This window comes from Camelus ferus, chromosome X, assembly GCF_009834535.1.
Source record: "Camelus ferus isolate YT-003-E chromosome X, BCGSAC_Cfer_1.0, whole genome shotgun sequence".
Taxonomy (NCBI): domain Eukaryota; kingdom Metazoa; phylum Chordata; class Mammalia; order Artiodactyla; family Camelidae; genus Camelus; species Camelus ferus.
This window is the reverse complement of record NC_045732.1, coordinates 30,101,806-30,124,148: the sequence shown is the minus strand read 5'-3', so window position 1 is coordinate 30,124,148 and position 22,343 is coordinate 30,101,806. Positions and strand designations below refer to the sequence as shown.

Sequence of the window (22,343 nt, the reverse complement as noted above, 5' to 3'; positions counted from 1 at the left end):
AATTTCATATTATCTTATATTTTAGCTTATTTTTTTAAATCTCTAAAACTATGTTATTTCAATTTTAAGATAGCTGTTTTTTCTTATTGAAAAGCTTTCACTAAGGGGACACTGGCAACATTTGAAGTAAATATGTTCTATATAATTTTAAATATTTTATTACAAACTTTAAAGTAGAAGATAAAATTTTAGATTAATGTTTGTATATACATCCTATGATCGACCTATTATTTAAAACCCTACCTTGGTAAGACTTGTAAACTCATAAAGCTCTGTTTAAGTTACTTCTTGGTATAAGACAGGACTAAGGACACCTATAAGTTACAAACATCCTCATTTTTAAATTGTGGTCTGAAGTTTGAGCAAGTGCTGAATTGAATTTTATGCTGTTCATCTATAAAGTGCCCATTTATTTTCATGAGTACAGAGAAGGTACAAGAGCAATTATGCTATTTTAAATAACACTTTTAGAAATAGAAATCATATAGGCATTTTTCAGAGTATTTATAAAACAAATAACTTGTTATAAGTAAGAAACAACATTTTAAAAATTCACTAAATTTTTCAAGTTTATTTTCATCAGAAGTGATTAAGAGTAAGTTCAATTTATTTGATATTGCTCTCCCCTACTCCAGCCCTGTTCACTTTCTACAGTATCTAGTTTGACATTCATATAAATAGATTTACCATTTAGTTGGGTAAAGCTATATTCTGTAATGAAACATTCTGACAGCAAGGGAGTAGTTGTCACTTTACATTAAGTGGAATAAAAACTAAACAGCAGAAATATGCCCCTTATGATAGAGAACAGAGCATACTTAAAATAAGAGTTACTTGTGACCTTTAGCTCAGCCAGATTAGTTGGCAAATAGGTCCCTTGTTTGGTTCCCTAGATCAATTGTCTGTAGTCTCTAGTTTCTCTTACTAGCTCAGTAAAGACACAGTACATAATACTTGAATACACAAAGTACTTATAGGTTTAAATTGTTTGTGTTATGAATCCCCTTTAAAAACTGATTCTCTTCTTAAAGGAAGACCCATGTTTTAAAATAATATTTACCTCACAGTCAAGGCCTAGATTAATATGTCCATGTTATTAATGAGCTCTTATTTAAACAACAAGTTTTCAACTAGAAATGTGAATTAAAGCTGTATAGTTCATAGTCTTCTATCTTTCCTTATTTGACACATCTGGACTTCATCTTACAGCTGTGAAAGTCATTTCACGATCTAATTTTTCTCTATTACCATTGTATAAAGAAGGGTCTTATATAACTTATTTCATTCTGTAAGCTAGAGTTGCAAGGATGCTATTTTAACATATTAAGGACTTGAAGTTTATATACTCATGTACAATTGCCTTCCAAAAATTAAAATTTTGTTTTCCAGGAAGAGTGCCTAACAATTAAACATCTTACAGAATTGAAATAGGGAGTGGGGACGTCAATTCATAGGGGCATGTCAAAATCAAGACAAAAGTTGACTAAAAAGTTGAGTACTTCCCCATTTTTCCATCATATGTTCAGGTAAGATAAGGAACTATTCAGGGATAGAAATGGAAGTAATATACTCTGTAGTGATCCTAGGGATTTTTCTATCACCATAGCAACTACAGGGACTATGGTTTCATTTTTAGAGGGTCAGAAACTATAAAGATCACTTATTTTAGACGAACTAAAATTGTAAAAAGCTATAAAAGATCTCATCTCTGACTTAAACTATGGAAACTGCTACAGAATTTTCTTTGGTGCATATACCATTTTTCTGTGTGCAATGCCTCGGGGACGAGACTATGTGTAGGGACTTTAAAAAGGATTTCCTGGACTCCAGCCAATTTTGACAGCATTCTCTGAGAATGCACCAAGGAGCTATTATCTAGATATCCAGGGAGTATGACATCCCTTGCCCTAGTTTTTGCTTTTTGCTTTTCTCATTTAAGATAGAAAGTTTTCCTCCTTTTGCAACATGCTGCCCAGCATTGCTAAAACTTTTCATAACTGGATTCTGAGCAATTCTACCACTTTCCAGAGAACTGGGAGCTCTCCAGAGATTTGGATTAAAACCAGGACGCTTTGCAAGCTCAAATCATGAGAGAGAATATATGTTCTCTCTCACATGCACGCACATACCCCACATGAAAGCCATAAATCTATTACTTTTAGTCAGATGGGGAAGATCCTCCTTGCCTTCCCTTGAATTTTACCCCCATAGGAAATTACAGCTATTCATTTTAAGTGTTTGGGCTCCCAAGATACAGACAAATGGGGCTGGTTGTCCCAATGTGAATTTCAGTAATCAGCCTGTCAGTCAGCTGGCTGCTTGGTATCAATTGGAGAACTTGTCAAAAGTTCTGGACTTTCGCTCTTGGGCTGGCAGCCACGCTAAAGTAGATGAAGTCTACATCATCAGGAGTTGAGCCGGTACAAATGGTGTTGAAGGTCAGTTGGTCAGGCTGCTCAGGTCAGCAGAGTTAGCAGAAGCAGCAAAGAAGGCACACTGGTGTGTGTTCTTGGCACATCACCTAATCCAGCTAGTGGGGTAGCTCTAAATACTCCACCATGGCTCTGGGTTTAGAGCCATCAGGAGATGGTAATGCAATTTTGCCAGGTGAATAAAAGAAAGGAAGAATGTAAGAGACTTGCTTGGGTGCAGTGACCTCTACGGCCTTGTGATAACATATAGCAGATCCATTCTGTCTTTTTAAAGTTTTTGTTATATTATCAGTTTTATTTTTATTAATAGTAAACTTTTCCTCCATAAAGAAGTGTCTTATGTCAAATAAAGCAAACCACAGTGTAGTACTAAGCTATTTTCAGTTTTGTAGGGAAAGAAGATAACAGTGGAAGACAGTCTGCTCTGTCCAGATTTACATTTTCACACTTTCAAGATGCTGAAATTGCTCTTCATAAGATCAGCAATCACCTTCTAAATATTCACAGTTGATTTTTTTTACTCCTGTTCCTAGATGCATTTGACTTGGTGGCAGCTCCCTCTCTCCCTCCTGATATTTCTTCTTCTCTTGATTTTGAAATATTTTACTCTCCTGGGTCTCCTCCAAGGTCTGATGACAATTACTCTTTGGACATACTCATCTTTTTCGTCAACCTCTGCTTTCCACCAAGGTTCATCCTTAGGCAAACTTTCTTCTCACTCTTTCACTCTTACAGACTTTTCTGAGCAATTTGAGCATCCCTCGTGCAATTAAACAGCTCCTAGTATATTCCAATGACTAGCAATTCTGTATGTAATCCTGACAGATGACAGTTTTAACCTGCATTTCTCTGGAGAAGTAATCTCAAAGGATACTCCTGTGTTGGCATGCTCTCCTTTTCTTCATATGGTAACCCTTGACCTGTCAGAAAAATGTTCTTACCACAGAGTTAAATTGAGATGCTTAACAAAACATAATGAAACCTTCTAATCAAAAGATATTCATGGACTTGAAGGCAACACCTTGGGATTTTATAAACAATCTTTGAAATTCTTTCACATCACTCGTAACCATCATGTCTAGCTGATTTGCGGACTTGGAAACACAGCTGCTTTTTTCAGGTTCCCACTGTAAGCATTGACTTTTGCCCTTTACAACTGACATTATCTATATGCTCACCAGCTACTATAGCTTAAACTTCCCCCAAGGCAAGTCCTCATGCACCATAGTCATGACGTCTTAGAATGAGGCTGGAGAACCCCCTAAGATCTGTAACTTCTCTCCTGCTGCCCAATCTGACTTGTGGAGTTTGCTTCAGAGCCTCCTTTCTGGGAAGCTGCAGGCTCAAAAATAGGCACTCCCTATCTACCCAAGTCTCCATCTCACACGTGGTTGAAATCCTCCTTATAAAGTTTATATTTATACAGTTGACCCTTGACCAATGTTGATTTGAACTTCATGGATCCACTTATATGTGGATATTTTTCAATAGTAAGTACTACAATACTATACAATCCATGGTTGTTGAGTCTGCAAATGTGGAAGAACTGTGGATATGGAGTTCCAGCTATAAATTATACATGGATATATAACCCTCATGTTATTTGAAGGTCAGATATATCCTAGATCTCTGGATCAGAGAACACATCATTATTTTTTTTTAAGGAAGACTAAATGTTATGGGTGATTTTTTTTGAAGTATAGTCAGTTACAATGTGTCAATTTCTGGTGTCCAGCATAATGTTTCAGTCATATATATATATATATACACACATATATATACACACACACACACATAAATATACATTTTCATATTCATTTTCATTATCAGTTATTACAAGATATTAAATATAATTTCCTGTGTTATACAGAAGAAATGTTTTTCTGTTTTATATATAGTACTTAATATTTGCAAATCTCGATTTCTCAATTTATCCCTTCCAACCCTCTTTCCCTACCCTGACCAGTAACCATAAGAATGTTTACTATGTCTGTGAGTCTCTTTCTGTTTTGTAGATAAGTTCATTAGTGTCTTCTTTTTTTCTCTTTTAAGATTCCACATATGAGTGATAGCATATGGTATTTTTCTTTCTGTTTCTGGCTTACTTAACTTAGAATGATGATCTCCAGGTCCATCCATGTTGCTGCAAATGGCATTATTTTATTCTTTTTTATGGCTGAGTAGTATTCCATTGTATAAATATACCACAGCTTCTTTATCCAGTCAGTCATCTGTTAGTGGACACTTAGGTTGTTTCCATATCTTGGCTATTGTATATAGTGCTGCTATGAACATTGTGGTATATATATCTTTTCAAATTAGAGTGCCCTCCAGATATATGCCCAGGAGTGGGATTGCTGCATCATATGGTAAGTCTATTCCTAGTTTTTTGAGGAATCTCCATACTGTTTTCCGTAATGGCTACACCGGACTGCATTCCCACCAACAGTGTAGGAGGGTTCCCTTTTCTCCATACCCTCTCCAGCGTTTATCATTTGTGGACTTTTGAATGAAGGCCATTCTGACTGGTATGAAGTGATACCTCATTGTACTTTTGATTTGCAGTTCTCTGGTAATTAGTGATATTGAGCATTTTTTCATATGCATATTGGCTATTTGTATGTCTTCATTGGAGAATTGTTTGTTTAGGTCTTCTGCCCAGTTTTGGATTGGGCTGTTTGTTTTTTTGCTATGAAGTTGTGGTGAGCTGTTTATATATTCTGGAAATTAAACCTTTGTCAGTCACATCATTTGCAAATGTTTTCTCCCATTCTGTAGGTTGTCATTTTGTTTTCCTTATGGTTTCCTTTGTTTTACAAAAGCTTATAATTTTAATTAGGTCCCACTTGTTAAGTTTCACTTTAATTTCTATTGCCTGGATTGACTGCCTTAGGAGAACATTGGTAAGATTATGTCAGAAAATATTTTGTGTGTGTTTTCTTCTAGAAGGTTTATCATGTCTTGTCTTATATTTAAGTCTTTAAGCCATTTTGAGTTTATTTTTTGTGTATGGTATGAGGAAGTGTTCTAACTTCATTAATTTACATATGGCTGTCCAGTTTTCCCAACACCACTTTCTGACAAGACTGTCTTTACTCCATTGTATTCTTGCCTCCCTTGTCGAAGATTAATTGACCATAAGTCTGTGGTTTTATTTCTGGGCTCTGTATTCTGGTCCATTGATCCATATGTCTGTTTTTGTGCCAATACTATGCTGTTTTGATTACTGTAGCTGTTGGGCTGTCTGAAATCTGGGAGGGTTATTCCTCCAGCTCCATTCTTTTTCTTCAGTATTACTTTGGCAATTCTGGATTTTTTGTGATTCCATATAGATTTTAGGATTACTTGAGAACACATCGTTAATTACTCAGGAGTATTTTAGCACTGTTTCCCATCCCCCAAATCTCCATGGGACATGCAGTGAAGGCTGAGTGTTTATGTGTACTTGCAGAGTTGCAGTACAGGAGAGAAACCCCATTATTATAAACCTCAGAGCTTATATAAGGCAGCTGGCACTTCTGAGAGTGAGAGAAAGAGAGAGAGAAAGACAGACATAGAGAAAGTGGGGGAAGGGGAGAAAGAGGGGGAGAGAAAAGGAGAGATGGGGAGAGAGGGAAACAGATGAGAGACCTCTGCTCTAGAATGTAAACAAATACTCTCTAGAGAGGAGGTTAGTGAGGAAGGTCTTGTTCTGTTATCCTTAGAATGTAAGCAAAAGGATCCAAGAAAGATAAGTTTCTGTGTCTCCCTAGAACAATGCACTAATCTGAACTCTAAGGTATTTTTACTATTAAATCTTCCTTTAACCTAGATGCCAATATTCTTTGTTTGGAAATCCCAGACCATGTGAAGACATGAAAATATGTGTGGGCCAATGATGGTTACCATTTCATTCCTCTTCTCAAAATCCGGTGCCAAGTGCCCATTGGATTATCTATAGTCTGATACCACAAAGGCTTTTCAATATGATCATGTTCAAAAGGAAATCATCACTTGCACAGACAGACAGAGACAGACAGACTCACACACACACACACACACACACACACAAACACACACACGCACAAAAGCATGCACACAGAACCTGTTCATCCATCTGAAAGCCTTTTACTCAGTGATACCATTATTCATCCAGATGCCAAGGCCAGAAACCTGGAAGTCATTCGAGTCTTTCCTCTTCTTCACCTGACACACAGTCAGTGAATTCTGCCAAGATTCCTTCCCAAAGAACTCTCTCTCAAAAACTCTCTCTCAGTTCAACTCAAACAATGAATGTCGACTAGATATTTGATTATATTAGTTTTTAAAAATTTAGGTGTGAAATATGCTATTATATGTAACAGCCTTGGAAAAAACTCATATATACTAGAAATACACACTGAAGTAATTATGGATAAAATATTCTATCAATTTGTTTCAAAATAATCCAGTTGAGGAGGTGAAAGGGTAGAGGTAAAATGGAACAGTGTTGTCCGTGACTTCATAAGTGTTGGCTTTGGGTAATAGGTTCATGGGGGCTATTTGTACTGTTTTCCTTTTCTGCTTTTGTATATATTTGAAATTTTCGTATGTGTCTATCTGTAATTGTTTCCCACTGTCTACTGAATTACACTCACTATCTTTAAAGCACATTGTTAATCATCCCTAACCTCTGTTTCCTGACCTATCTTCCTCTAATCCTGTACATTTCTGAAAATTCGGTCAAATATGACCTCTCATGTTCCCTGCCTTTGTATGTATGTTACCTACTAAGTATAATGTCCTTCCCACTTCAACTACTCAGCTCTGTTTACCCCAAATGGCACTTCCTTTATGAGCTCTTTCTTTGGGTTATGTCCAAATATGATACATGATTAATTTCTTCTCTGAACTTCCAAAAGAAGTTTTGGTACCAGTTAGACCACTCATCAAATAATTTCGTGTTATTTAGCTGGGACTTCTACACTGTAATTGTTTGCTTCGGTTTTCCAAACCACACCCTCGCTTACTACCTGAATAAGATCAATTGAAAATTTCTTAAAAACAAACAAGTAGGGGGAGGGTATAGCTCAAGTGGTAGAGCACATGCTCAGTATACACAAGGTCCTGGGTTCAATCCCCAGTAACTCTTCTAAAACAAATTACCTCCCCCTACTAAAAAAAAAAAAAATAGAGAGAGAGAGAGAAAATCATTAAAAAAAACCAAACAAGTAAAACTGCTTCGCCTACCTCTGCTTTATCTGTATTGATCCTTGTACATGGAAGAGCTCAATAAATGGTTGCTCAATTGATTTATCTATAACAATTCAGATGAGCAAAATAACCACATTCACACTTGTAAGACTAGTCAAATATGTAAGTTTATAGCATTTTTTAAAAATTAATTCTTTAAAAGATGCTTTATTACATAATGATGTGCTTTTTCCCCTTAAATATAATGTAGAAAAAATTATGGAGCTAATTTATGAGTTACTTTCACTTATTCATTTATTCAGCAGAAATGCATTGGGTACCTCTTTGTGCCAGGCACAGGTTTGTGTTCTAAAAAATCCACTAGAGAGAAAGACACATAACATCCCTGCATTCATAGGGTCTAGTCTAGTGGTATAGAGAAACCAGTAGATATATAATTTCATGTTAGTCCTAAGTTTCGTGAAGAAAAATGTAGAATACAGGGAATACACAGTGGTTGGGCCTCCTACTTAAACTAGAATGGTAGAGAGGGCTCTTCTGAGATGAGAAACACATGAAAAAAACAGCCATATAAATGTCCTGGAAGGAAAATGTACTTTTGGCAGGGAGAACAGCAAGTGCTGAAACCTTGAAGCAAGAATATGCTTGGCATGCGCAAGGAGCACAAAGAGGCTGAAATGTTGTGGACTTGGAGGAGACTAGGGAAAAAATAAGATTAGAATGGTAGGCAGCATACAACCAAGCCTTACAGAGCTTTGTAGGCCATGATCAAGATTGAGTTTGATGAGAAGCCATTGGAGGGGTTTTGAGAAGAGAAGTAATACGATCTGATTTATGTTTTAAAAGAATTTCTTTGGCTGTCATGTGGAGCATTGACTGGGTAGGGGCAAGACTGGAAGCAGGAGGATCACTTGGGTAGCTATTGTGATAATCCAGGAGAGATATAAAGATGGCTTATATCAGAGCCATAGCAAGGGAGATACTGAGAAGTGGTCAAATTCTGGAAATGTTCTGAAAGTAGAGCCAACAGGATTATCCAACAATTTGAATATTGGAGATTAAAAAAAGAAAGATCAAGGAAGATTCCAAGGTTATCAACCTGAATAATTATTAACTGACACTGTCATTTACTGAAATGGGGAAGACTATGGGGAGAGAAGGATAAGGGGCTGCAGTTCAGAATTTGATTAGGGCTATTTTAAGTTTGAGATACTCATGAGACATCCAAGCTTCAAGAGAGTAGTTGGATTTTTGAGTGTGGAGTTCAGAGTTGAGGTCAGTACTGTAGATAAAAGTTTGGGAGGCATTTTAATATAGAGATTATTTACAGTCATAGGACCAAATAACAGGTAGTGTAGCTAAAGAAGGAAAGATGTGTCAGAACTAAGCTAGAGCACTCCAATATTAAGAGATCAGTAAGAGGAGAAGGATTCAATAAATGAGACTAAGAAGCAGTGGACAAGAAGGTGGAAGAAAAACCGAAAGAATTCAGGTTACAGAAGCCAAATGAAGACAGTTTTAAGAGGGAGGGAGTGATCACTTGTATCAAAATAAGGACTGTGAATTACCCACTGAATTTGGGCATGTCAAAAATCACTGGGCTTCAGGGCTGATGACTTTTCAAAGTGAATAACTAAAAACACAAGACCGTTGATTACTTCTGGGATTCATAAATTTCCTTTTTTTTTTCTCTTTCTATAGACAGCTGATTAATTTCTGACTTGCTTTAAAATTTCAATATTACAGAATATAAAAGACGGCCTGCAACAAATCTCAGGTCGGATTGACGTTATTCACAATAAGAAGCCAGCAGCATTGCAAAGTGCCACGCCTGCGGAAAGAGCAAAGCTCCAGGAAGCTCTCTCACACCTAGATTTCCAATGGGAACGAGTTAACAAAATGTGCAAGGACCGACAAGGGTAGGTAACACTTTCATTTTACTAAATGAATGTCCCTATGTCCCAGGAACTCCAGAGTTCATTTCCATGTTCTTTATGGTAAAAAAAGAGAAGTAGGGAGGAAAACAGGGAGAAGTATCACCATTACTGGAAAAAAGTGGATGGAAAGATATATTGGTGAACAGTTCAGACTAATCAGCTGAATTCTACACATTTTTATGTTAGCATTATGTTGGAGCACTATAATATCCTCTAAAATTTCAGGTAATGTCAAAACAGACTTCGTTATTTAATTGAGGTGCTTTAAATAATTGTGTCATATACAATGTATATCTTTGGTCAAACCTGTGTGCTATAGATTTAGAGCAGCTTGATACTTAGACTAATATGTTGCAAATACAAGCTATTGACACAAAGTTGATTTTCATGTATTGTTTCTGTTTTGAAGGCAACACTTTACATTTTGAAGCCCCCTCTTTTGTGCTACAAGGAATTTAAGTTGATTTAAAATAATTTCTGTTGCTTCCCTTAATTGAAATATCCTAGTTTTGAGCAAATTTTTAAAATCCACATACATTTCTTAGCCTCATGCCACAAGGTGTTGTTGTCTCTTTTAGTTTTAGGTTTAAAGAAATAAGGTTCTAATGGCTTAAAACACTTTGTTTCAAAGATCTGCAGTCTCATGGCAGTCTTCTTCACTATTCTCAAGGGAAATCAAATCATTTTTTTTTATAATTAGAAGGAACCTCCTTAATATCTATCATATCTGTCCACATCTAACCATCTTTACTTATATTTTTGTTCTTTATTTACTACATTAGAGTCCTAAAACAGTATTTCTAGCAGAAATCTCAGTTACCTCCTGTGGTCATCCCCATTTTGTTCCCAATTATCTCGCATCCAGAGTTGTTTTTCTAAAGTGTAAGAACTTCATCTAATTCCCTTAGAATAAAATCCAGACTCATTAATTAGGGATATAAGGCTTTCACATGACCCCCTGCTTATCTGGGCAGCCTCCCTGTTTATCAGTCCCTGCCTGCCCTACAACCTCTCTGAATTCTGCTCTAGCAATATTAAACTGATTTAAAGATTCCCAAATATTTTGTGCCCCCTCGGGTCTACCTACCCTTCAAGTCCCACCTGAGTTGTTATTTTCTTCTTAAAATCCTTAAAATATTAGTTGCTCACAGAAACTTAGATATTGTTTCAATATTTAATGAAATACAATGTCAATATACTATTTATGTATTTGCAAATGTTGCAAGACTTGGTGGCTCTCCTGTAGACTACATACTCCAAAGTGACATATTCTTAGAATTTACCACATAGCAGTCCATTCTTTTTTTTTTTTTAACTTTTCTGCCTCCTGCACAAGCTCCTGAAAGACCAAAGCTATGTTTTATTTTGAGTGATATGCTGAGGACTGATATAGTACTGAGTACACAGTGGATGCTCAGTGTATCTGGACTGAAGCCTCCTCCAAGAAGCCTGATGATATTTCTCCCTGGATGGTCTAATAGTTTTATCTCAACTTACTGGAAAACAGCTGGTCTGAGGGTATCCAAACCCTTTCTTGATAAAGGAAAAGAAACTCAGCAACCCTGTGTATATACTGCAAAACACAAACTTATAATGCCATCCTGGTACGCCTCTCAATATCCCACATTCAGTCATTATGAGCTTTGGTAAGCTACTCCAGTGAAGTCAGTTTCCTCATCCTCTTTTGGGGATTTTTTTTTCCTCTGTTGTCTTCTCTCAGTCAGTGTTTTCTTCCAGCCGTCCAGGCAACCAACATTATCCCCTAAGAACTTTGGGGGATTCTTGGGTAGCCAGTGATTACTGGCTTCTATAGGCACCTACCACTTTTGCACAAAAATGGAGGTGAACTTTCTGCTTTCTGAGACTTTCCCCTATTTTGTCTGTGTCATCTTTGATTAGTGAGCTAGATATTCCCTTCTCATAGAGTCATACAGATGTTTCCCTTTCAGCTCACCTTTAACCATAGACTTTAAAAGAAGTGGCAGGCTTATGGCATTCCACAGAGAGAGAAAGCTGAAATCTGACCCAAATCTGGATGGATTCTTTCCTATGTCTGGCAAAGGATAGAGTGTCACTAACCCCAGAAGGCTCACTCTTGTCTTATGCAGAGGCTGGAAAAGATCTTAATTTTACTCTAATTGGGCTTCTCTAGGAATTGATCAGGAGCTGCTAAATTTCCTGTGACTTTTAGTCTAGTCTCAGATAAGACCATTTTAAGTCATTGCTATGAGCATAGACTCTAGAGTTCAACTTGTTTTGGAATCCTGTCTTTGCTGCTGTCTGGCTTCATGTCCTTGAGCAAGTTCCTTAACCTTTATGCCCCGCAATTCCCTTGTCTATAAAATGGGAAAAAAATATTTTCTGAGTCATAAGGTTGTTATGAGGATTACATGACACAATGTATGTAGAGTGCTTAGTGGATTGTTTATACATGGTAATCAATCAATTAAAGCCCAGCAATTTTGATGATAAAAATAATGGTCTCTGGCTCTGATAGTCTTCATGCCTGTTAATTTTTTCTTATATTCTTCACATTGTCCTGAGAACCATGGAGAGTTGATTTAAATTCAGTCCCTGATTTAAAGAACCTCCCAGTCCTAGAGAGAAAATTGACAAACAGCCAGCAAATTACAGGTTGATAGATATGAGCTGTGCTAGGAGGCAAGCACAATATCCTTGGGGAGGAGAATAGGAACATCTTACTCAGAGTCAGGAATAAAGCAAGGTCTATGAACCATTCAAGATTCTGACTTACAACTAACAGAAAATAACTCTGGTCACCTTAGGTAGAATTATATAGTTAGCAGGTATCAGGTAACTCATGGAATCAATGGAGAGGCCTGAGAGGCAGGTTTAAATATGGGCAGAAATCGTCAAGGAAGACCAAGTTTTGCACCCAGAAACACATCTTGTATCATAAGAGACAAGATGCATCTAAATTATAAACTGCTATCATAGCCATGGTCCACTGGTGCACCAGAGCTACCATTGTCACTGTATTTGCTTGCTGCTATGACTGCCAAAAAATATCATAAATATTATTTCTTTTTATGCCACTAATTTTAGAATTAAGGTTTCTGACAGAAACATCTGATAAAGCAGAGTTGGATTTTTTTCTCTGAAGGGCCAATGAGTAAATATTTTAGTCTTTGCAGGTCATATAATCTCTGTTATGACTACTGCTGTTACAGGGTGAAATAAACCATAGATAATGCACAAATGAATGGGTATAGCTTGTTCTAATCAAACTTTATTTACAAAGACAGATGGTGGACCAGATTTTGCTGGTGGGCCATAAATTGCCAACTCTTGTTACAAGGCATGCTTCGGTCATGGGTTCTAACTGCCAGGATTAGGAAAAATAAATAACTGGAACTTGGATTCCATTGTAGTGGCAGTCAGAAATGTATCTCCCAGTAAGCCCATAGGATGGCAGATTCTTGAATCCTTAGAGAGATTAGAAGCTATACATTATTAAATAGACAAATATCCAGTATATATCCTTCAAGTAGAGTTCTCAACAAAAATCTATTGTTTTTTCTTAGAAATTAAGCCAACTTGAGGTTAAATCAAAATACCTTTGATCTGATAAGAAGGTATTACTATCTTTTCATGTATGATCCAAGTATGATAACCTATTAGTCAGCTATTACCATAATATGGTGATACAAATCACCTCCAAATTTGATGGCTTAAAACATCAAGCATTTATTCTCATGCTTGTGGATCTTTTGGTTACCTGTGTTTTGGCTGACCTGGGATGTTGTGGCTGGGCAGCTGTTCAAGCTGTGGGTTAGCTGGGCTAGGTTCCAGGAGGTGTGTTAGGTTAGGGTTTACTACATATATCTTAATTTTGGATTTAAGATGAAGGGTCAGTGGCATGCTCTTCTCATGACAGAGCATGAAGTAAACCTCACCTTTGAAGAGCACTTATGGCCTGTGATCATATGAATTCCACTCACATTCTGTTGGCCAATGCAAGCCTGACACCGACAGAATGGGGTAGCAGTCTCTTCCTACAGTGGAAAGGGAATAAGAATGAATATTTGCTGAATAATAATCCAAATGATTGTAGATATTAATAATGAATAACAAAGGGTTTTTACAGCTAAAAAATACCTTAGTGATTTGTATCCTGCTTTATTATTTTACAGGGGAAGCTAAATCACAAAGATGTTAAATGATTTGCCCAAGCACATACTGTGTAGTACATCTGCATATTTCTATGTCACCAAAATAGCTCTAATAGATTTGCCTAGTTTACTCATAATAAGTTACAAATGTGAGAAAATGCATTAGTCTCTTGGCATTCCTAAGGCATAGGTTCTGAGACCATCATTAATCACCATGTTCGTGAATGCCATAATGGCTAAACTCACCTTTATTTAATGTCATAATGTAAAATAGACACTACTCTCTAGGCAGGTGCAAGTAGAGAATTAAAAGCCAGATTGATTTGTGACTGCTCATGGAGACCTACATCTGTATGTTGTCTTCCAGCAAATAGAATTTCAACATGTATCTCAGTAAAGTTGCAAATTTTCAAAATAGTAAAAGTGGTTCCTTCCCATGGAAACACAAATAGTGAACAGAGTAAACATTAAATCCATGAATCCCATGTTTGCATATGCATAGCCATGTATATGGATAGATATATATAAATGTAAGATAAATATTTAACTTTATGGGAAATTAACATTGTTGCTAAATGCTGTTTTCATCTATTTCTTGGTGGGTCTCTCATTGTTTATAAAAGATACCTACAGGAAACACATAAAAATAAAGAAATAATTAACATAAAATCTACCTAGTATTAGAGAAACAATGTCCTTTCCTTCTTTCAGCAGACAATTAAGGAGGGTCTACCAAATGCCAGATATTCTGTTATCTTTCCTTTCTTTCTGATACTATCTTTACTATCAAAGCATTAATAAATTTGCCCCATTTTCAGGAAATTACTCCTCAAGTCTAGGAGTATAGCACAGATAAAATGAGATAATAAAAGTGAAAGCAGTTTCTAGACTACAAATTGCTGTATAGCCATAAGATGGCATTATTGTGTAACAACAAGATTCTGGTCTGACGGTGTGAAGGCATTTAAAAAATCAAATTCTATTACCAATGATATTTAATAAAATAAGAAATAGGAAAACCATGTTGCACAAATGAAGCCAGACACCAAAGGATGTATATTGTATGATTTCATTTATATAAAACTCAAAAACAGGCATATCAAAGGTTAAAGGTCAGATATAGTTCACGTTCATGGGGATCAGTAATTAACAAGGACAGGAGCAAGTTCTGGAGTTCCGAGGAATGTTTTATTTATTGATCTGGATGCTGGTTATATTGATACATTTCCCTTAAGAAAGTTTATGGAAGTGTATACTTGTGAGTTGTATACTCTTCTGTGTGTATACTGTACTCAAAATTCACACTTAAAGTTTAAAAATAATAACAAATGCATATTTTTAAGTACAGGAAGGACCTGATCTCAGAATTATTTTTTTTAAAGATGTAGCTTTAAGAAAAGCATATTACATTGTTCTGTTTTGGGCATTTTCACCAGTCTCTAAGATAAGTTTATGGCACTACTACTCTAGAGAAAGCTTTCCTGGATTTACCACCGTCATGTTGGGACCAAAGTGTCTCATGTCAATAGGATGCTGGGGATGGAAGAGCTGGAAGCTGCCTTCCCAGGGATTTCTCCTTTATTTAGTTCCCTTAATACCAAGCTCACAGTATCAGTGTGCTCACAGACTCTTACTGCCACTTGTACTGCAGGAAGGAAAATGAGACAATGCAAGAAATGAAAGGAGGGAAAACAGGAATAGAAACCAAAGAAATTTGATTTGAAGGAAAAGTGCATTAATCATCTCTGTATTCAGATCCTGGGGAACAAGCACGTAATTCTTGAAGCCCACTCCTAATGCAACTTTCTCATAAGCATTTGCTGTCTCAGTTGTAATTTTTCCACCTAGGCATTCAGTAAATATTTTTCTCTCATGTCAAGGTGAGGGAAATAACCACACACTAACCCCAGAGGTAAAGAATAATATACTAATCCTTATGGCATCACCATACAATGTTATCCTCCAAAGTGGAAGCTAGAGGGACAGATGCATAATCTGGGAGCTTTTCCAGAATTGTTTGTTCCTAAATGAGACATTCAGCTATAGTAGCATTAGCAGCCTCTTTTATTTGTCACAATGCCATATGTAGTTGGGAAAGATACATGATAAGTACACACAGGATCCTGACAGCTCAGGAAAGATTCATGTTGTAGTCTTAGAATTAGCCTCTACTAAGTGTAAAGATTTCCATGCCAGACTGGATCTTCATATCCGCCCCCCAGATCTATGTATAAGTGTCAATATGTAATTCTACTGTTGGTTTTTGAGCTTGGTAGAATGAAGAAGAGGTAAATATATATTATATTTATATTATATTATATTATAATATATATATTACATTATATATATCAGAATATATTTATGTATCTTGAATATGGGAAAGCTTTTTACATCTCATTCCAAAATCAATGTTGTAATGATCAGGGGAAAGGATTCTCATGTATTTCATTCATGGAGACACTGCAGAGGAAGATTTGTTAAATTGAGGTGGAAGTGACAGTTTCAATTTATGTCTCTCTTTTTTTGTGCTGTTGAGACCATGGTGTATAGGGAAGGCTTCTGTTTTGGTTCTCAACATCAAAAAATGTTTTAAAAATCATTATTTATTAAATCATTGATTTGATAGAATTCAAATTATATCTAAAGAAAACAATACATCATTTATTTCCACAGATGTATCAGGACTCATTCTTACACATAGACCCACCCACCACTCACCAAATCACCTAAACATTGGAAATATTTAAAAGTTAATTATTGTTAACCTTCAAGTGTATCTTCACTATTTGTTCCCCTACATTCATCTACATCAGTTGATCAGATTTATTTTATTCGTTCCTGGATGTCAGAAACCTTATCAATTTTGCTTCCTTGTACAATGCCCAGTACAGTTCATGTGGTTAATAAATACTATTTGATGATAATGATGATGATGAAAACTATTTTGACAGCATTGACATGTCATATATGCCAGAAATAAATCATCAAAACTTTAGGAAAGGCAAAACTTACCAACCTGTCATTTGCTATAATCTTCCTTCACCAAGCTTAACCTCTACACTATCTTCTCTGCCCTGTTTCCTCTTGTGTATTTCAGTTTAGGGATCACCCCCTCATGCACACTACCTTCTATTTCATGCTGCTCTTTCAAGTGCTTATGTTTCTGCCAGAGCTCTGTATAAGCTAAATTAATCCCTACCTATTGTGAATATCTTTCACTGGCCAGTTGTTGCACTTTGCACACCACTGAGAGAGCAGTTGGGAGCCGAATAGAGGACTCTTTTGTTTCCACCCAGCAGCCCAAAATGAAGTGTATGGTTTGACTGTTGATGCCAATTATGTGGAGGTTTTACCACCAGAGGCAAAGCTTTAAACCACAAAAGATTAATCCCATATAGTTGGTGTTAGGAGGTATTTAATGTTAATATATTGACTATCAAACAGTCTCATTAAAACAAACCAATTATCAACAAACAATATCTTTATCCTACAATTTCGATTTTTTAATCCCTATTTAAAACATGAGCCATTCATGATACAGTATATCATTTGAGTTAGATACCTAAACTACCCTTTGGTTTATATTTCCCTGTTTACTTATAATTTCTTCTGAATTCTTAGTTGTTGAGAACAGTTGGTGAAGGAATTGAATGAAGGGGATCTGTTGTGTTTGTTTAATAAAAAGGCTTTTTGAAATGCATTAAATATAAGTTTGTTTCTGCCCATCAGCTTATCTAATGTGTGTTCCAATTGCTAGCTCAAAGCACTCAAGAGTTGCAGAGTGATTTGCTTTTTATGATAGCCATTTCTTACAGGATCATTTGCCTTATATCTTCAACATTTTCAGATTCTTATAAATCTTTACAGTTCACATAGAGGTTAGTTTAAAACTTGCTTCAGATAAGAAATTGACTAGATATAAAATTCACATAATCTCAGAGTTAACCATAGATCAATATCCTGGATCTTTTTTCTGAAAGTAATTGAACATTTTTGTTTCCCAGGATAGCTGTATACACGTATTTCCATTCCTCACCATAGTCAATTTTATTTCTTCAGTGTACAGGGGGCTATAGTTTGCTTTTCTCTTATCTAAATAAACTTATATTTTCATCATTGCCAAAGGGGAAAGGCTCTAATATCGAAAACAACTGTATGCCTATAGGACTACACTCATTTGGAAAGTAATAACACTATTTGACTTTACTCATTTTATGTTTCTTGGCTTTGTCATGTCACAAATTTCCTTTCTCTAAATATACATTTTGTTCCCTCTGCACAGAATAGATGAGTTTTGGAAGAAAATAACACTGTGCTAAATGTAACTTTTTCAGAAATTCACTTTGCTCTATCGATTAGAATTTGTTTTGGCTGAGAGTAACAGAAGCTCAAGGCAGCAGTGCCTTCACTAAGACAGAAGCATATTTCTCTCTCCTTAAAAACCTAGGAGTGTGCAGTCAAAGCAGGTTTGATGGCTCTGTTCATTCCTGCTTTCTACCCAGCTGTCCTTATATGATGCGCCCTCATCTACATGTTGCAAGATGGCGCTCCCACCACATCCACATTCCAAGAAGCAGGATGGGAGGAGGTGAGGAGTTTGGGAAAAGGATACACACCAATTGCCTTTTAGGGAAGTTTCCTGGGAGCTGCCACATTTTACTTATACTAATCCTTCATTGGCCAGAAGTCAGTCACATGACCATATCTAAGCTGAAAGGGAAGCTGAGAAATGTTACATTTATTCCTGAATGCCAACAGTGTGTAGTTCTGAAAAATGGGAGAATGGATATTGGATAGGAACTAATAGTCTTCAGGGTATACAACAGAGAAAGTGTATTTTGTTTTGCTCATTAAAGAGCCTTAAGAAAGATGTAAAAAGTGTAGCTATGTTGAAGGTTATCTCCTTCCTCTACTTTCTTTCATAATTTTATGAACTCTGATTCAGCTAACATCTTACTCTGGCTTCCTAAATTCTTCCAATAGAAAAGTAGAAGTTTTCATCATTGCTCAATACCCACTTGTTCTATGTCTTCATACCCTCACAACAAATTGTTGTTAATTAACTTTTGCCCAGCTCTTACCCCTCTTTCCAACAAAGCCACTGCTTAGCCAAGGAAAGAGATGGGTAACTTGGTTATCATAGTGCTCCTTGGTTATATACTCCCTCCTTACTTACTTTGACTAAAGTTCGATCAATCAAAAGTTTTAGCAGTTTATATCACTAACTCTGATAATATCCACTATAAAAGAAGAATATAAGACTAAAACTAAAATTATGACAAGGTACTGAAATTTCAGGACATCCCCCTTTCTGGGCATGTATGATGGGGGTTGCATAAGACTAAAGAGCTGCTTTTTTTAGCAATGCCTACGTTGCTAAGCAGGTATTCAGTGTTTTACATATATGATTTCACTCTCAGGAGAGCCTTATTTTCCGATGAGGAACTTGAGATTTAGAGGGAACAAATAATTGTATCAAGCTCACATAGAAAATGTATGTGATAGCTTGTAGTTTGACCCAAGTTACGAACTCTTGTTTCTGTACCCCTTTCCTCCTGTGTATCTCGTGTGATTACTTGTGCTCAAGGATTATGTTTTCTGTTTCAGATGTCTATCTTCAGTAGCAGGAACAGAGATACATATAAGAAACTTTTTAAACCCTTGTGTCTGAAACCACAGTGTTTTAAAGAGATGTATTTAGAAAGTGGTTATCTTCACATTCAATATTTGTAGAAAAATAGACTGTGATTCTATAAGATGCTTGGCAAAGCCAAGTGGTAAAGGATCTCCTCTAGTTTTTGAGGAACCCTGCCTTGTTCTTTGATAGTCAAGGTCCTACTCATCATTCATGAACCAATGCAGGAAAATCTTTGGAATCATTTGCTGGTCTCACTCAATTATTCCATTTTCTGTGTTCCTAGAACCCTCTGTTCATGTACTGCTCTTATAGGTGGTTACCAGAAATGTGTATGTCTTACATAACTGTGTGCAACTCTGTACCATCCAGTAGAGTTTTTGTTATAGGGGAGAAACTGTGTGAAATACCTTCTGTCACCACTAAGCCAAACACAGTGTAATTCCACGATAGCTGCTCAATATGTATTGATTTTTTAAATTAATGAATCCTTAAATGTAAATGATAAACTGCTTACTCATAAGTTGCAATATTTTGGAATGAATAAGCTTCTTGTTTTCTTGGTTAATAAGAATTTCATTTCTATTATGGTTTATTCAACAAAATATTTATATAGTGTAAATTTCCTCATATGTACTTCCATTTTTCTGTAATAAGACTGAATTATGACTATGAAGTATAGATCCGACAATCTATGAATAATTTGAGATCTTGATATGTTCTTACAATTATGGTATTTGAGAGAAATAGATTCTCATAAAGAAAATATACTCATTAGCCACTAAAGTCAACATAACTTTCTGGTGGAAGTCCACAGACTTTTGTTTGCTTACTTGCTTACTTATTTTAATTCCTACTGTTTGGTGAGGTGGTGGGGGAGGTGATTTGTTGCCTTTACAAAATTCTAACACTTTAAAAAATCTGTTTACTCTGTGAGAATCGCAAATTCTTGTGATTCTCACAAGAATCATTTTCTTATTAGTTTTAGTTTATCCATGGACAGTCTCAAATTTCTCTTGAAAACATCAGTTTCCTCAAGGGAAAACTGCCCATTACAAGCTAAAGATGTGGTTTTTGAGAGATTTCTGCTTGAAACAACACATTTTAAAATATTCTATGCACCTTTCTAGAATGGTTAGATACTTAGAAAAGTAAATAACAGTTTAGATGGACATTTAAAATATTCTTACCATTTGAATAATTTGTGTGTTTGAATAAATTTAAGCTGATATTGTTTCACAAAAGGTGAATTTTGTCTGATTAGATTCTCTACAAATGCTTTATTTTTTTTTGTTGTTGTTGTTTTCATTTGCCTTCCTCTAATAGTGAAAGATAACCTTTAAAACTAAGGATTGTCATTCTAATGCCCTTTGTTTTGAAGGAATTCTGAGATAATGAGAGATAGAATTCTGTAATCTCTATGGATACCTTCTGTAAAGTAATAACACCGTGATTAGAACACAGGTGTCAACTCTCATATTTGTCTTATCCCTTTTTCCCTGTCACCCAGTAATATAGGAGTGACCCATAGTAGCTGTCCATTAGGCTCTTAGCAAAGTCTGCCAATGTTGGTTGTATACTGCCACAATAATTCTGTGTAACAAACACACCCCAAAATAACAATAAATAATTATTCTCATGCTTACAGGGGTACTCTGAGTCAACTCTGTTTCAGACTGTGAGACTGTAGGTTGAATGAATAGACATGATCTATTGTTTCCCTCTGGGGCTCAGGCTGGAAGGGCAGCAGATACTTGGGGCATATTTTCCCATGGCCGAGTTCAGAAGCTTCCAGAAGGGCAAGCAGAAGCACATAATGCTTCTAAAGACCTTGACTTGTAAGTGACACAGTGTCTCTTTCATCCACATCCAATGGTCAAAGCAACTCACATGGCAAGCCCAAAGTCCAGGAGCAGAGGAATACACTGCTCACCATGAAGCCATGTCAGGAATGAGGATACATAATACTACCACAAAATAAAATTGGGACTGACAATTTAAAATACTACACCAACCTAGTAGAGTATTATAGCATCAATAAAGTATTTTTAATGGTGCATTTGTAAGCACCCGAGAAATCCCAAACTACAGCTGGTTGACTCCTCTTGAAAAGGTAGCCCTGAATCAGTTTTTTCCACAGTTTTATCTCTAATCCAGTGTGTTGGGGGTACTTCTATTTCACAAAAGAAAAAGTGTAATATTATGAAGCAGAAATTTAAAGACCCCTGAAAAAATAGGACATTGAAACAAACTTGAAGTCAGAATTTTATTTATCAACTTGAGAGTCTCCTTGTGCTTCGGCTCACTTGAAAGTTGGATTTGTGAATAGCATCATGACTTTCCATACCCAGATGCCGGCTGCCTGAAACTACCATAAGCTGACTATCACGGCTCACGGTATACCCTTGAAGAAGGCCATCTGGTTTATGTCTCTTGGCAAAATTTGTTTAAAAACAAGCAGCTGCATTACAAAGTAAAAAGGAGTCTCTGTCTAGCTGTGGTAAATAAGTAGGTTTGCAATGCACATAATAAAGCATTTTCTAATCTAAGCCAACACTTCTAAAAGGGAAACATTCTTTTCTCACCAATAAAAGAAAAATCCACAGACTTTAGTAACAAGGAAGGGACTTCATCAAATTTGTATTTCAGCAGCTTAATATTATGAGAAAAATTAACAAAATAAAAGCCTATGATTGATGAGATACAACTTTCTGGTAATAACTAACTTTTGTATGCTTATATGGAATCAGCTGCTTGGAAATTGCTACTTTTTAATTTCTTGCATTAGAATTCATATTTCTTAAAGACCTATCCTTCAAACCCTATCATTAGTTGTTATTTAATAATTCATTGAATACCTTCTCCTTCCTTCTGCTCTGTCTCTGTATATCCCATTATACTTATTCTATCTCAGAGAACATGCTGCATTTTTTAAAAAGCATGAATGGATTTTCCAGTTCAGTTAAGTGCTTCCTGTTAACTCTGTCTACAAGGTCAGACAACTATTGCTCAAGGATTGATTTTGGTCTTAATA

General features: G+C 36.1%; 1 protein-coding gene across 2 annotated transcripts in view; it reads left to right on the top strand.

Moving 5' to 3' along the window:
- The window catches only part of LOC102523807 (dystrophin), a 647,651-nt gene that overhangs the window by 226,683 nt on the left and 398,625 nt on the right, over positions 1–22,343 (top strand). For both annotated transcript variants that reach the window (XM_032475797.1, XM_032475796.1), the window contains exon 30: positions 9,351–9,523. In XM_032475797.1, coding sequence (XP_032331688.1) covers positions 9,351–9,523 — 173 coding nt within the window. The remainder of the gene's footprint in view (positions 1–9,350; positions 9,524–22,343) is intronic.